Source organism: Accipiter gentilis, chromosome 7 (assembly GCF_929443795.1).
Source record: "Accipiter gentilis chromosome 7, bAccGen1.1, whole genome shotgun sequence".
In the NCBI taxonomy this organism is placed as follows: domain Eukaryota; kingdom Metazoa; phylum Chordata; class Aves; order Accipitriformes; family Accipitridae; genus Astur; species Astur gentilis.
Window position 1 is genome coordinate 4,305,601 of NC_064886.1, and position 13,300 is coordinate 4,318,900.

At 46.5% G+C, this 13,300-nt stretch overlaps 1 protein-coding gene across 2 annotated transcripts in view; it reads left to right on the forward strand.

The window, feature by feature from the left end:
* BICDL1 (BICD family like cargo adaptor 1) overlaps positions 1 to 13,300 on the forward strand; it is a 49,640-nt gene that overhangs the window by 27,086 nt on the left and 9,254 nt on the right. For both annotated transcript variants that reach the window (XR_007506793.1, XM_049806663.1), the window contains exons 3-8: positions 5,364 to 5,480; positions 7,554 to 7,700; positions 8,542 to 8,721; positions 9,032 to 9,250; positions 9,786 to 9,929; positions 13,095 to 13,225. Coding sequence is in view for 1 of the 2 variants with exons in the window: in XM_049806663.1 (XP_049662620.1) it covers positions 5,364 to 5,480; positions 7,554 to 7,700; positions 8,542 to 8,721; positions 9,032 to 9,250; positions 9,786 to 9,929; positions 13,095 to 13,225 (938 nt within the window). In the remaining variant the exon portion in view is untranslated. The remainder of the gene's footprint in view (positions 1 to 5,363; positions 5,481 to 7,553; positions 7,701 to 8,541; positions 8,722 to 9,031; positions 9,251 to 9,785; positions 9,930 to 13,094; positions 13,226 to 13,300) is intronic.

Consider the following 13,300-nt stretch of genomic DNA (forward strand, 5'->3'; position numbering starts at 1 on the left):
TCACCGATGACATCAACCACAACAAAATCTCCTCGCACCAAAATTGAAGTGGCATCATCACCACAGCACAAAGGTGGGCAATATACACAGTCAGTACCTCTCCACCCCTTGTCCCTTCACCACTTTACCACAACAAAATGATCCCCACTATTAATCCAATCCCTGGCAATGGCCAGTCCAAGCTTTGCCCATTATGTCTGCCAGCCACTGTTTTTACTTCAAATTCCTCTAATGGTAAATGATCACCCTGTCTTTATCTCAACCCATGAGCTTTTTCATCTTATTTTCTCCCCTGTCTTGTTGAGGAGGGGGAGTGAGAGAGCGGTTGGGTGGGCATCTGGCCATTAGTCTTCTCCACACGTGCGGCGGCATTGCCGTAATGGGGCTGAGGGCACCGCATCCCAGGGGCCGTCCATCAGGGAATCCCTTCTCTGTGCACATAAATCAGCAAATGCAAACTGAAGCCCTCAAAAGGTGATGAACAGTGAGCACCGCTATTACGCAAGCACTTTCCTAGATAGAATAATGCTTCAAATAGCAATTTAAAGTTGACCTGAATTAAAAGCTTCGGTAAAAAGCTCTCAAAGATTCCCTAACTGGGCAACCTCCACGTATGCAAAATATAGATGGTTGCTTATGGTTGTGGTGTGCCAAGGGCTGGAAAAGAGCCATGGCCTCCCCACTTTCTTGGCATGGGTCAGTTAGCCCAGAAAACCAGGCTTCCCGCCACCTCCAGCGGGCACTGGGGTGCCGGGGTGCTGGCTGCGGTGACAGGGTAGCAATCCCAATCCTCCTGGGCTTCCCTCAGCAGCCAGATGAATGTATTTTTTTAAATTATTATTCCAAAGCAAGATGTTTGGTTTTCCTCCTTTGCTTGCATTTCAGTAGCCAAATATATTTTCCTCCAAGAGAAGAGCTGGACTACAGGAACCTGAAGCCAGGGGAGGCAGCAATTAGTGGTTTGAAGTGTTAATGGTACCACAGTGGGAACAGGGAGTCCCTTGAACTCAACTGTTAGCAAATTAATAAAAAGGGTAACACGCTCTCCTGAGTGCTACAAATTTAGCACTAATTAGGACTTCTCTTTCTCAGCTATTTTGGGCAAGAAAATCTTCAATATCCATTGTTAAATTTGAATCATCTTGTTTGTAGAAGTAAATCATACAGAAACATTGGTTTCTTCACCCAGCTACAGTCCATTAAACTTTTTTCCCTTCTGTTCTTCCTGACATGACTTATAGCTGGATATTTTGTATGCAGTTAGTTTTATTTAGGAAATCTTCCCCTAAAAGAGGGTTTTCTTTGAATAAGGCTAACCTAGAGGCCATTCATTTCTCACAGTCCACCTCAAACATTTCAAAGATCCCCTCTTCATAGGAGCGTCACTGCTCCAATTTATTTACATTTATTTAATTTATTTATTGCTCATATATTCCAGATGTTAAATCTCACAGAGTTATTGCAACTGGTAAGCCATTTTTTTCTGCCAAATATCTACACATTTTTGTGTATTTTAGCACTTCAGAATTAATCACAAGAGAAACTTAATCAGGTTCGCAATGAAAAAAAGCCCTTAATTAGAGCAGAGGCCAAAATGTCCTCCTGCTCTTCCTTTCTTCTTCCACTGCCTAAATCTCATCTAAACCTTGCCTGAAGTCCAGAAAACAAATCTCACAGTTGATTGAATATATCTAATTGTGAATTGATGTCTACGCTTTTGCAGATATGTTTCAAACTCTGCCTGGTGGCTGTGTTGGCTAATTTGCCTATACCCAGGAAATTAATTCTTTCTTAACTACAGAGCAAAGCTATGATGTTGGGCGATATATGTCTGCCTTTCTGGAAAAAATATTACTTCTCTCTAGCAAAATCAATGCATTCCTAAATGATTGACGGAACCACAAAAGGTTTTAGCTTTTAATGTTTAGGAAAACACTGATGAGGAAGAGAAAGCACTACAGTTTGCATAATGAGAGTAGAGCCAGACTGGCTGAGGCAGAAGAAACTCGCTTCAATTCAACAAAAGCCATAGCTTATTTGAGCAATAAAGGGAAAATGTAGATAGAAGGTTACATCTTCTGATGCCAGTAAGCAAAAGAGCATGTTAGAAGTAATCAGTAGTGAGCTCATGGGTTAAAACACGCATGTACACATGCACACATGTACAGCAGTGTGGAGAGTCCAAGCAGATGCCATATGAAAATACACCATAAAGCCTGACAAATACTGGACACTGTCAAGGTGGCTTTCCATAAAATAATGTAAACTGATGTTAGAATCTAGACTGTGTAATCAATTAGAAAGGGTAGTTCGGCAGCAGTATTAATAACCTCTGAAACAAATGTAGCATGAAAAGGGGGTTTCCATGACCAGAGCTCAGCTCAGAGACTGTCTCATGTCTATGAAAAATCAAATCTCTGCAAAGGTGAGACTAAAGGTATTGGCCATTTCCCTATCTAGAAGAACCAGACAAAGACTTTCCTCATTCTCCTGTGGAGGGAAACACAATACAGTCACTTCTGTTTACTTCTGTTAAACAGCTGGTCAGAGAGAGTATTCTGCACTGTGTGAGGCTAAAGAAAGTATTATTTTTACTTTTCTCTACTGCATCAGATAGATAGAATGTGAATGGTGTACAGTGAGGTGACACTGTAACATCCTGTCTGCATTAGGGCCCTAAATGCTAACAATAAGTGAGTCCTTTTTCCCTCCATGTGGGCTATAACTGCAGGAATAAGATGTGTGAGCATGTAAGCTGAGCAGCAAGTAGATAAATTCCAGATGATGATTTAAAGCTGGTAAATACAAACCTTACAGTCCTGCAAGCAGTCTAGTACCGGAAAGGGCCTTTGAGGTCAATTCATTTCCCTTCTGTCGTAGGGAGCCCTTTGAAAGAAACTGCATGATAAAGTGATCCAGCTCCATCACAAAATTAATTTTTGCCACCATTTCTCCTACTGTAATGGTGCAGGAGGAGGAATCCTACTGCAGCTCCTTGGAAATGTAGAAATCTTCCTATTCCCAGCCTTAATATACTCTTATCCAGTTTATTCACATCATTTTTTCTGCCAAAATTGTGCTTCTGCTTAAATAGCTCTTCTCCCTTCTGTGTGCTTATCCATGATGTATTTATAGGGAGTCCTCTCTCAGCATTCATTACATGAGATAAAACAAGCCATCCTTTTTTTAGTCTCCTTTCTTATAACAGACTTTCCATGATCTGGATCACCCTTGCAGCCCATCCCTTCACCTGCTCCAGTCTGAGCATGGGGACCAGAACTACCAACAGCAGCTATATATTGTCTTACCAAGGATTTTTACAATGTCATTAACACTCCCTTGTTTCTTACTGCTATATTGTACATTTGCACTGTCTGTACATAGAACTATTCTAGCATATAAATTATGTTATACAGTTAACCATCAAATACTGGTGTGCCATTTCATCTCGTACCACCTGTGCTTCTTGGGAGTGCGGTCAGCATCTTGCAGGCAAAATCCTTTGGTGCTTTTCATCTGGTGCTTTTTCATCCTTGATAGCTCCTGCAGAGAATTTCAGCATGAAGATGTTTCAGCAGTCTTTACAAAAGCAAGTGAATCATTCAAAAAAAGCACAATCCATCTATCTTCTTTAGTGTCACCAATTAATAGCTGCTCAGGATGCTTTGAAATCTATAGCTGCTTAAGGGAAGAAAAATAACCAACCCCTTCCTATAGTGCTGTGCTATCATTACATTTTGTGTACTCTGCCTGTGCAAGGAAACTTTATTAAATAAACGAGGTGAGGGCAATACGCAAAGGCCTCTGATGTGAGGCTTTAAAGAAGGGGAAAAGACCAGTTATGCTAATCCAGGATAAGAAGGGAACTAAAAACCAATTGGTAGACAAGATTGTTTCTTATTGCTGGAAACCATTTCTCATTCCAGAAGCCAGTGGTCAGAGCCTGGCTGATTTCAGTGGCTGTGCTTCTGTCTTTTGCTGCTCCTGAAAGCAAGCAGTGTTGGGGCAACCACAGTCTCCTCCACTTGATGGAGCTGGAACAGCCTTTTACCTCTTGCTTCTGATCTGGATTATTTTGATGCAGGCTGTGCAAAATAAGGGACGAGTTTTAAAAGGGGGTAGTGTTGCCTTTGTGGGCAGCTCAGGCTGGGTCTGTATGCTCATTCCTCAAGTCACAAGCTGCTAGAGCAAAGTCATTGCACCCTTTGGTGTAGCTGCTGCCTTAGGCTGCCTGTCAGCCAGAGCACCCTGGGTTAAATCCTGATGCTTTTCACGGCATCACTGACCCACATTTGCCAGACGTAAGGATGCACTCCCAAACCTGCCCACAGCTGCTGACCCCAATGTGGGTTTTCTCCTCTTTGCCCATCCCTCCCTCTGGACTCACACCCCTGTCTAAGGCATTGTGGCCACTGATGGCATCTGCTGTTGGACATACAGCTCCGTGCCCTGAGCAGGATGGCAATGCTGTCTCGAGGGGGATCAATTCACTTCCAGCTAGTCTGCCGGAGAGGGAGGTCTGTGCCTGAGTGTAATGGAACCTGATGGAGGCTAATTAAATAGAAAACCATCCATTTGTGCTGTCTCATTAGGGATTTGTCATAAAAACCTTATGTTCTCTTACAAGCCTAAACAAGTGTGTTCACCACGTAAAAATCAGCCATAAAGCTGTCTGGAGAGTAGTTAACATGTCTAAGCTGTCATTTATGTGGGCTGACTGCAGCCTGGATCCTGCAGGTAGGAATAGCCTTTCCTCTGTCCTCAAACCACCCCACATAAATGGGGCATCCCTCCTTCAAAACGGGAAAGAGGGCCAAGCCCAGCGATCCTGCACCGACAGTCATGTGGAGCGGATGCTTCTCCGTCTGGCCCTGACAGGAGCCAGAAATCAGAGGCAAAGAGCACTTGTTATTTTAAAGCTGTGCCAAAGATGTTCAGAGGTTTAGAAAGTATAAATCTAATAGTAGTGTTTCCTGGGGGCTATGGAGATTGGCTCCCATCGCCTTTGTGAGTGGCCTGGTCTCCTCCTCAACCCCAACTAGGCTACTATTTTTGAGGAAAACTGAATTTCCTGTAGGACACAGCAGTCATCATGCTATTTTGCAATGGAAGAAAGTTATGGGCTGTGTCCCTTGGCTGCCCCAAGGGAAAAATCAGCATTGTCTAAATGGCTGTTCTCCTCAACGTCTGTCCAGGACGAGCTTTTCCCTCACTCAAACTGTGCAGGCTTCAGAGTTTCTGCCAAAACTAGAGCTTGTGCAGAAGTCATGTCAGGGCAGATCTTCCCATGGGCAGGAGGAGATAACTGCTTTCTGTCTATGGGACAACCTCCTGGGGTGACACCAGCTGGTATCTCCTTGCAGGCATCGGAGGTGGAGCGACAGCTCTCCCTGCAGGTCCACACCCTCCGGGAGGACTTTCGGGAGAAGAACTCCTCCAGCAGCCAACACATCGTGCGGCTCGAGAGCCTCCAGGCCGAGGTAAGTCACCCATGCTTGGCCTCACACCTTCAAAAGGTGGCCAGGGCAATTTTAACTTGCATAGTGAACCCCTCAAACTGGGTAAACAAAACCTGCTGCTTGGAGCAAACAAAGAGAAGGACGGTAGTTGTGGGGCAAAGGACTCCCCCAGTGAGGATTTTTGCTGCAACTCAGGGCTGGCTGGGGTGGCACAGGCCAGCTTCCACTACTGCCTCGGCCACAAGCATGCCTGCAAAATGAACAGATGAGATGGATCTTCCAGGAGCTAAACCATGGCTGTGCTCTTGCAGGGCTGCTGCCCAGTACATATTAAAACTCTTGGGCCAGGTGGGAAGGTCTGCAAGGGTTTTTTTTCTGTTTCTCGTGCTTGCAAAGAAAGCAGCAATCCTCTCCTGCCTCCGAGCCATGCACGTGGGAAAGCAAGAAGCCCCTGCCTGTTTTAGCTCTGGTACATTAGCAGGAATGATATTACCTTCCTTCCTCTTGCCTTCCCTGATGGAGGTCACTGGAGACCATGTAGGCTGGAACCAGAGGGGTAGAAGATGTCCAACTCTACTACCCCACCGCTTTTTTTATTTATAAGCCGTCTGGAAGAGCTTTTCCTAAAATCTCTCAATTTCTTCTTTTCTCCCACTCCCACCTGCTCCCTGCTGGTCCCTCGCCTTTTCTTCCCCTTCCCTTGGTGTGGAGCAGCAGGTCCTTGAAGTAAGTATAGAGGCTCAGAAAGGGTTTGCCCGCGCGTGCATTGCTGTCATTATGCATGCCTGTCACTGTGCATGCCTCACCTTGCCTTTTCGCCTCCTTCCTGTCTCTTGCTTTCCAAATCCCTTTCCCCCTGTGCCCTTCCTATGGCCCAGGGCCCACAGCAGAGCAATGGTTTTTGTGTTACACAGTCATTCACAGGGTGCTCATTACTGGTTTGGATACCAAATATGAACTCTTGATACAATTTCTGTACTATACCTCTCATTTTTCTTGCACCCCTTTTCTCCAACCCCTGCAAACCATGATGGTGGTGGGAAGAGACATTTCAGAAACCATTAGTCACCTAAGAGCAGCTTTCTAATACCTACAGCAACCTTTACCCTTCAGAAATAGCAAGTCCACACACTTTGCTAATATTCCTTCATGCAGCCAAATCTTTCTAGCAACCTGGAAAGTGGCAAAGAGACAAAGTCCCAAAGAGGCCAAGAAAGCAGTGGGAAGTTGCTGAATTTGTCTATGGTCCATGAATTGCAAGGAGGCCATAGGGAATATTTGAGGTTATTCTGGACTGGTAAATGGCATAGCCAGTCCCCAGAGATCCTGTGTGTACTAATCTGGGAAAAGGCTCCTTTTTCTTGGTTAAACAAGAAGTGACCTTGGCTAGTGCTGATTCATCCTGTGCACTGTTCCCAGCTAACAGAATCACAGAGGTTTTGCTTGGCACATTGTCCCTCTTCACCTGAAATCGCTGCCCTTGACAATTAAAAGAAATGAACCAATTTTAAAGACAACCGATCACTGGGAGACTAAAAATAAGCATGGCACAGAAAGGAGTCTCCACAAGTAAAAAGACAGAAAAATCCCTGGTGAGGACCTGGCGAACATGCAGCAATTAAGAAAAGCGTATGGGCAGTGCTGTGGCACAGCACTGCGGGGAGCAGGATCCCACAGGCTCACCCTGTGGTCTCCAGCACCCATACAGGAGAAAATGCCACAATGCATAGTCCGGGACCAGCCAGGAAAAGTAACTAGTTTTTCCCAGTCTTGCAAATTTTAATGTACAAGGTGTGGGCAGGGCTCCTCTCTGCTTAATCTGTTTGGACATTTCTGCCTGCTCCCTGGCCTCCTGCCAATGCACACCCAGGCCCTTTGGAGGTGCCCCTGCAGCCTTGGGAAGGAAGTTTCCTTTCAGAACCTTCCTAAGCTTTAAACCACACACAGACGTACAGTTTCTCTCATACAGGTACAGAATACGTGTGTTCATACTTTTGCTTTTTGCTGTTTCATTTCTCTCTTGGGAATGTGATTTCCCTCCTCTCTGCTCCCTGGGAAGTGCAGGGTCCAACACCACCTCTTTTTCCTCCACAGATCAAAATGCTGACAGACAGGAAGCGGGAGCTAGAGCATCGCCTTAGTGCCATGATGGAAGAGAACGACCTGCTCCAGGGAACCGTGGAGGAGCTGCAGGACCGAGTCCTCATCTTGGAGAGACAAAGCCATGACAAGGACCTGCAGGTGAGGAGGCAACGATGGGACAGGGAAGAGGGGGCAAATGGAGTAAAAGACATGGTTTGGGGTAAAATTGACCAGGAAGATAAACAGGAACTGGGAGACAAAACAACTGGAAGAATAAAACGGCTCATGTAAGCAGTTCATTTTAGTTAAGTTTTTAATAGTAGAATTGGCTTCAGAAGGGGCTTCTTTACACCCCACTGTTCCAAAGGGCAGTAACTGGCCCCATAGCTCTCACTGCTCAGGTGGTTTCCCAGCAAGCCCCATGGTGTTTGCAGCCATGTGTCACCAAACATCACTCCCCGGGGAACAATCTGGCACCTATGTGGCTTCAGGCATCTTAGTAGAGAGCAAGATTTTTCCATTTTTTTTCTGTGGGTTGACAACCACTTGAACCTCAGCTCTCCAAAACAGCCCTGAATCTTTTTTTCCCTTTTTTTGGTAAATATTTGTATTTATATATGTGTATAGATTTTGTAAAAACATGTCTATAATACTTTTCTTTTGGGATTCACTTCTTGCTGTGTTGTTTTCAGCAAATTTTTTACCTGCGTCCCAACTTCTTTACAATGTTCCTCATTTTAGTGCTGATTAACCTGCTATTTTTATCTTTCAGGATATTCTGGAGTCTAAACAGTGTCTAATGACATTTGGAGATTATTAAGCTCCAATAAATAGCAATACCAGCCAAGAGTTCTTTCCTCCTGGCTGGAAACCCTCTTTCGTGACACTTATTCCTCCCTCTCAGCTCCTTCACAAAACAAGAGATTCATCCAGTCCATATCACCTCCGCTAATATTTTTTTTCCTGCTTCCTTGACAAATTCCTTGATTTTCTTTGCAAGCTGCACCAAAGCCAGCTGGAGCTCCAGGAGGTGCGCCTGTCCTACCGGCAGCTGCAAGGGAAGGTAGAAGAGCTCAGTGAGGAAAGAAGTCTTCAAAATTTCAACACAACCAGCACGTCCCTGCTATCTGAGATAGAGCAGAGCATGGAGGCAGAGGAGCTGGAACAAGAACGAGAACAGGTATTTGCCCTTTGGCCCCTGGAAAAGCCCATAGACCTCTGTGACCAGCCCCAGAGGGAGAGGGAGTTTAATGCATTTGATCTGGATTTGGAGTTGAACCAAGAGCCAGAAAATTGGAGTTGTGGTCTCAGCTCTGGTAGCAACACCCTTTCGACCATATGAAAGTAAATCTCTGCATCCATTTCAAAACCAACATAGCAAGCTAGACAAATATTTGTGAGGTTTGGCAATCATGTGCCTCACTTCACCGTGGAAGGAGGATCTCCACGGCCTTGATTACTCAGGCTAATGTCAGGCTCTCTTGTTCCAGCTGAGGCTGCAGCTCTGGGAAGCATATTGCCAAGTGCGATATCTCTGCTCCCATCTCAGAGGAAATGACAGCGCAGACTCAGCAGTCTCTACAGACTCCTCTATGGATGAGTCTTCAGAAACCTCATCAGCCAAAGACGTCCCAGCCGGCAGCCTACGTGCAGCTCTCAGTGAGCTGAAAAGATTGATACAGAATGTGCTGGATGGGGCAGACTCCACGGTAAGTTGGTGGCACAGAGAGACCTTGGCTTGTGCATGTCCCCTTACCCAGGTAACAGAGCTTGCTGCATGTTTCCACTGGATCTTGAAGTCCCCAGTCCCCGAGAACTGCAACTGCAGACCTGCATGGGATACTCACCCTCCTCGTTTCAGTACCTGTAGCAGCTGTTAAGAAGGCTGAACATAGAAATGCAGTTGTATTTGTTAAAGAAAAAAAAGAGAGTCCTGCAGAAGGTCTGCAAACATGGAGACTGTAGCCGTATGTTACCAAGTGGTCAGTAGGTCTCTGTAAATGTGGTTTATGCTAAGGTGAGAACATGTCTGCATGCTCTTTTTACCATGTGTAGAAGCACTACCCTTGGCTGAGCATGTTTCCACTGTGGAGGTATACGGGAACAAAACTGAAACTCTACCAAAGCCACATTCACACTTGCTTTTTCCTTGCTTAGTACCTCCTATCCCAAATCAGTATCAAATTAATGCAATTGCCTTTTTTAAAATGAAATCTGAGCAAGAGATTTCTCTCCCGCTCTCAGAGCTCTCGAAGAAGCGACGATGATACCTTAGAGGAACAGATCAGGCGAACAAGCGAAGATTCACGAGCCCTGAGGGAATTAATGGAGGGAGAGCGGGGGAAACTGAGGCAGAGTTTGGAGGAGCTGCAGCGATTGCACAGCCAGGTTAGCAATTACTGCACTTTACACGTGGTCTTGTAACACCAATGTTCATCCTCCAAGACCTCTTCCATAGAAGAGATCAACATGATCAATAACCCAGGAGGATTTGGGCCAAAACCAGTTATGGTTGGATGAGGGAGACTCTGTTAAACCCAGTGCAGATGCTTCATGCATTTAGGATCAGAGTTTTTGACAAGTTGTCTGTGGCCCATCCCAGACATCATCTCAAGCAGCCAAACTTCCTTTAAATCTTTCCCCTAATCTGCTTTTCAGCTAACCTGTCTCACTTTAATTCTTCTCAGCAGAAGACCGCAAAGTACAAGGCTGCTTGATACGGGTGCTGGAAACCCACAGATACCCCCAGTCTGACCCATCTTGCTTCCACTAAGCCCTCATAAAGGGTATATGCAACCACTGGATGGACAAAACAGTGCTGCTCTGCTGTGGGTGGCACAAGGTTTGCTCCCCTTCCATAGCAGCACCACAAAACCCTCATAAATGCACACCTAGAGAGTCTTAATCATGGCCAGCCTGGCACCAGGCAGCATCCCAGGCCCAACAGGGACTGGCTAAGACAACCTCAACATCAACTAATGATCCAACCCCGAAACCAACACCACACCCAAAGCACAGAATCACACTGCATCCGCACTGAACATAGCATCGTCTGTGTCTGAGGTCCTACCCCAAAAGCAGCAAATGGAGACAGGCACTCAAGGAGATGCTCTGCAGGTCTCCAAACACTGGAAGGGAGAAGGCAGAAGCAGTCTTTAGCGTAGCTTCTTGTGCAGCGCCAACTACATTGGAGCAGGGAATGGGATTAATGCCCTTGGCTGGTCTTGCCAGCAGTGCTGTATCACCCTTTCGCCGCACCCCTTTGGAGAAGAGAAAACACATCCCTGTTCAGAAAGTCAGCACAACCTGGGGTCTGACAGCCTTCTGTAGGGCTATGAGAGTTCCCACTACAGGGCAGAATGACAAAGAGTGAGAGCATCATTAAATACCCCTGGCAGTGATGGCTGCATGTGTATGAGGATGGGAAACAGACTTGCGAACAAAGCAGCCGATCAGAGGCAGACTGCAGCAAGGGAAAAGCCCTGGTACCTGTCCTTCCCCAAGGACTGCTCCTGTCAGCAATGTGGCCACCACAAGAGACACATTTGGGGGACCATACCTGTGCCCCCAGTGAGACATGAGCACAGATGCTCCTCTGGCCATGCTACCATAGTCCTGTGCTGCCAGAGATCATTAGAGGCTTATTCACAGATTTTGAGTGACCATCCGTACACCAACCTGCTTGTCTGGACGCAGCATCTCCTTACCATTGCTCCTGGGCACACAAGGCCTTGACAAGACACCAAGAGGGAGCAGCAGTTGGTTGTTCTTTGCTGTGGCTGGTCTTCCCAAACTCCCCAACCAGGAAGGACCAGAGGACATGCCCTGGATCGCAAGTCTGGACTCCCATCTCTGCTTTTAGGCATCCCTGACTACCAAAGCTTTGAATATTTAGGGAGCAAAGGGAAGACTGCAGTTCTACTTTCTTCTCACACCTCTGTGTTATATGGAGAAAGATGGGGCATAACTACAAATGCAGCAGACATTGCTCTCAGAGAAGGACTCCAGCCTCACGCAGCAAATACATGTCTCCCGCAGCTTTTGCCCATAACCCAGCCTCACACTTGCTCAAGGTTAATAATCATTCTCATCTCCCTTAGAAGAGGCAACATTGTCTTCAGTTCAGTACTAAAGAAAATCAAGGCACATGGAAATCTGGTCCACCCAGGGCAGCAGTGCTTTGCTGCTTCTGCATCCCTCTGTGCTGTCACTGGTATTGATACAATAAAAGGGGAACTCCTCCTAAACAGCTTTTGGGATCTGTCAATGCTCTTGCCTGAGAGCAAGGTGAGCTGGTGGAGACAGGAATCACCCCTGCCTCTGTCTAGACTGGAAAGCAGTTTCACGCCTTCCTGCCTCGTCTGTTTCCTCCCTCTGTGGAATCCCATTCTTACCTGAAACACGGATAAAAGCAGTTAAAACCCCAAACCTATCCCCAAATGCAGTTTTTTTGGCCTCTTGATCCGCTGTCTCTGGGATTTCAGCAGAAGCGCTCAGCACCTTTCACATTAGCTCGCACCACTGCTCTCCATCACATCATTGCTCTGAGGTGCATCCCATTCTGGACTGCAGGAGGGCACAGCTCGGGCAGAGCTCCCCAATTCCCTGGCAGCCCAGCACACAGCATTTGTACCCTCCTCCCGCCGCGACCCAGCCATGCCATGCTAACGGCAGATCCTCCCACGCTGTTGATGTGATGAGCCCTTTTTGACTGTCTGCCCTCTATTTAAAGATTTCTTTGAGGATTCAAGCACTACTGAGCTGCATTTAGAGAAAGGAGGTGGGTCAAATGCTGGAAGGGTTTCCAGGCAGTGGAGTAGTGTAACAGAGCATGTGTGTGCCCTAGACAAAGAAATTAAATGTGTATGAAATATTGCAAAGCTGTGCTAATGCAATCCTTGCATGATTTCACACCCTATTAACTCACTCTGCACAGGACCAAAACGATAGATCATTTCTCAGACTATTTAAGACTCCGTACATATTTTAAAGTCTAATTAAAATTGTAAGACGTGCCAGTAACACCTTCCATGGCATGAAAGGGAATTTTCACATCCTTTGTCTTCAGCTTCATACTACTTCAAGAGACATAATGCCCCCCCTCCAAAAAAATCCTATTTGCTGCTAAATGATGTTTGCAATCATTTAACCATGGAAAGATCAGAATACAACAGGCAGGCTCAGAGGATGTGCGCACAAGACAAACTGCTTGGAAAGGGCCAATATTTCAGTGCTGATGCCATAGTGACAGCAAAGTTACAGGCAGGTCCTGTCCTGCACAACTGCACAGCTTTCAGTGCTGTTGCTGCAAGTTACTGAGGCCGTCCTGGTGACCCATCTTGCTCAGAGCAGCACTGCCAGCATCCCGGGGCGAGCTGGCACATTTCATGGGGAGGTTGCAGCAGCACTAACAGCACCCTCCCAGCAGATACAGCTTCTTCTACAAGCAGGGGAACTCAGCCTCCAGGTTGACCCACGTGGGGTTTTTTTGCCCCCACTCGTGGTGAATTTGTCTGAACAACCCTGGGTTTCACGCCCTCCCTCTGCCCACAGGTCACACTACTGAGTGTGGAAATGACGACGCTGAAGGAGGAACGGGATCGGCTGCGAGGTGCTGCTGAAGACAAGGAGACAAGTGAACGGCTCCTGCAGGCCATCAGGGACCGAGATGAGGCCATTGCCAAGTAAGTGGTATGAACAGCCAAAGCCAGGCTGAGTTAGCAGATACAGAGTCCCTTAGCAGAAGATGCCTCCAGGGT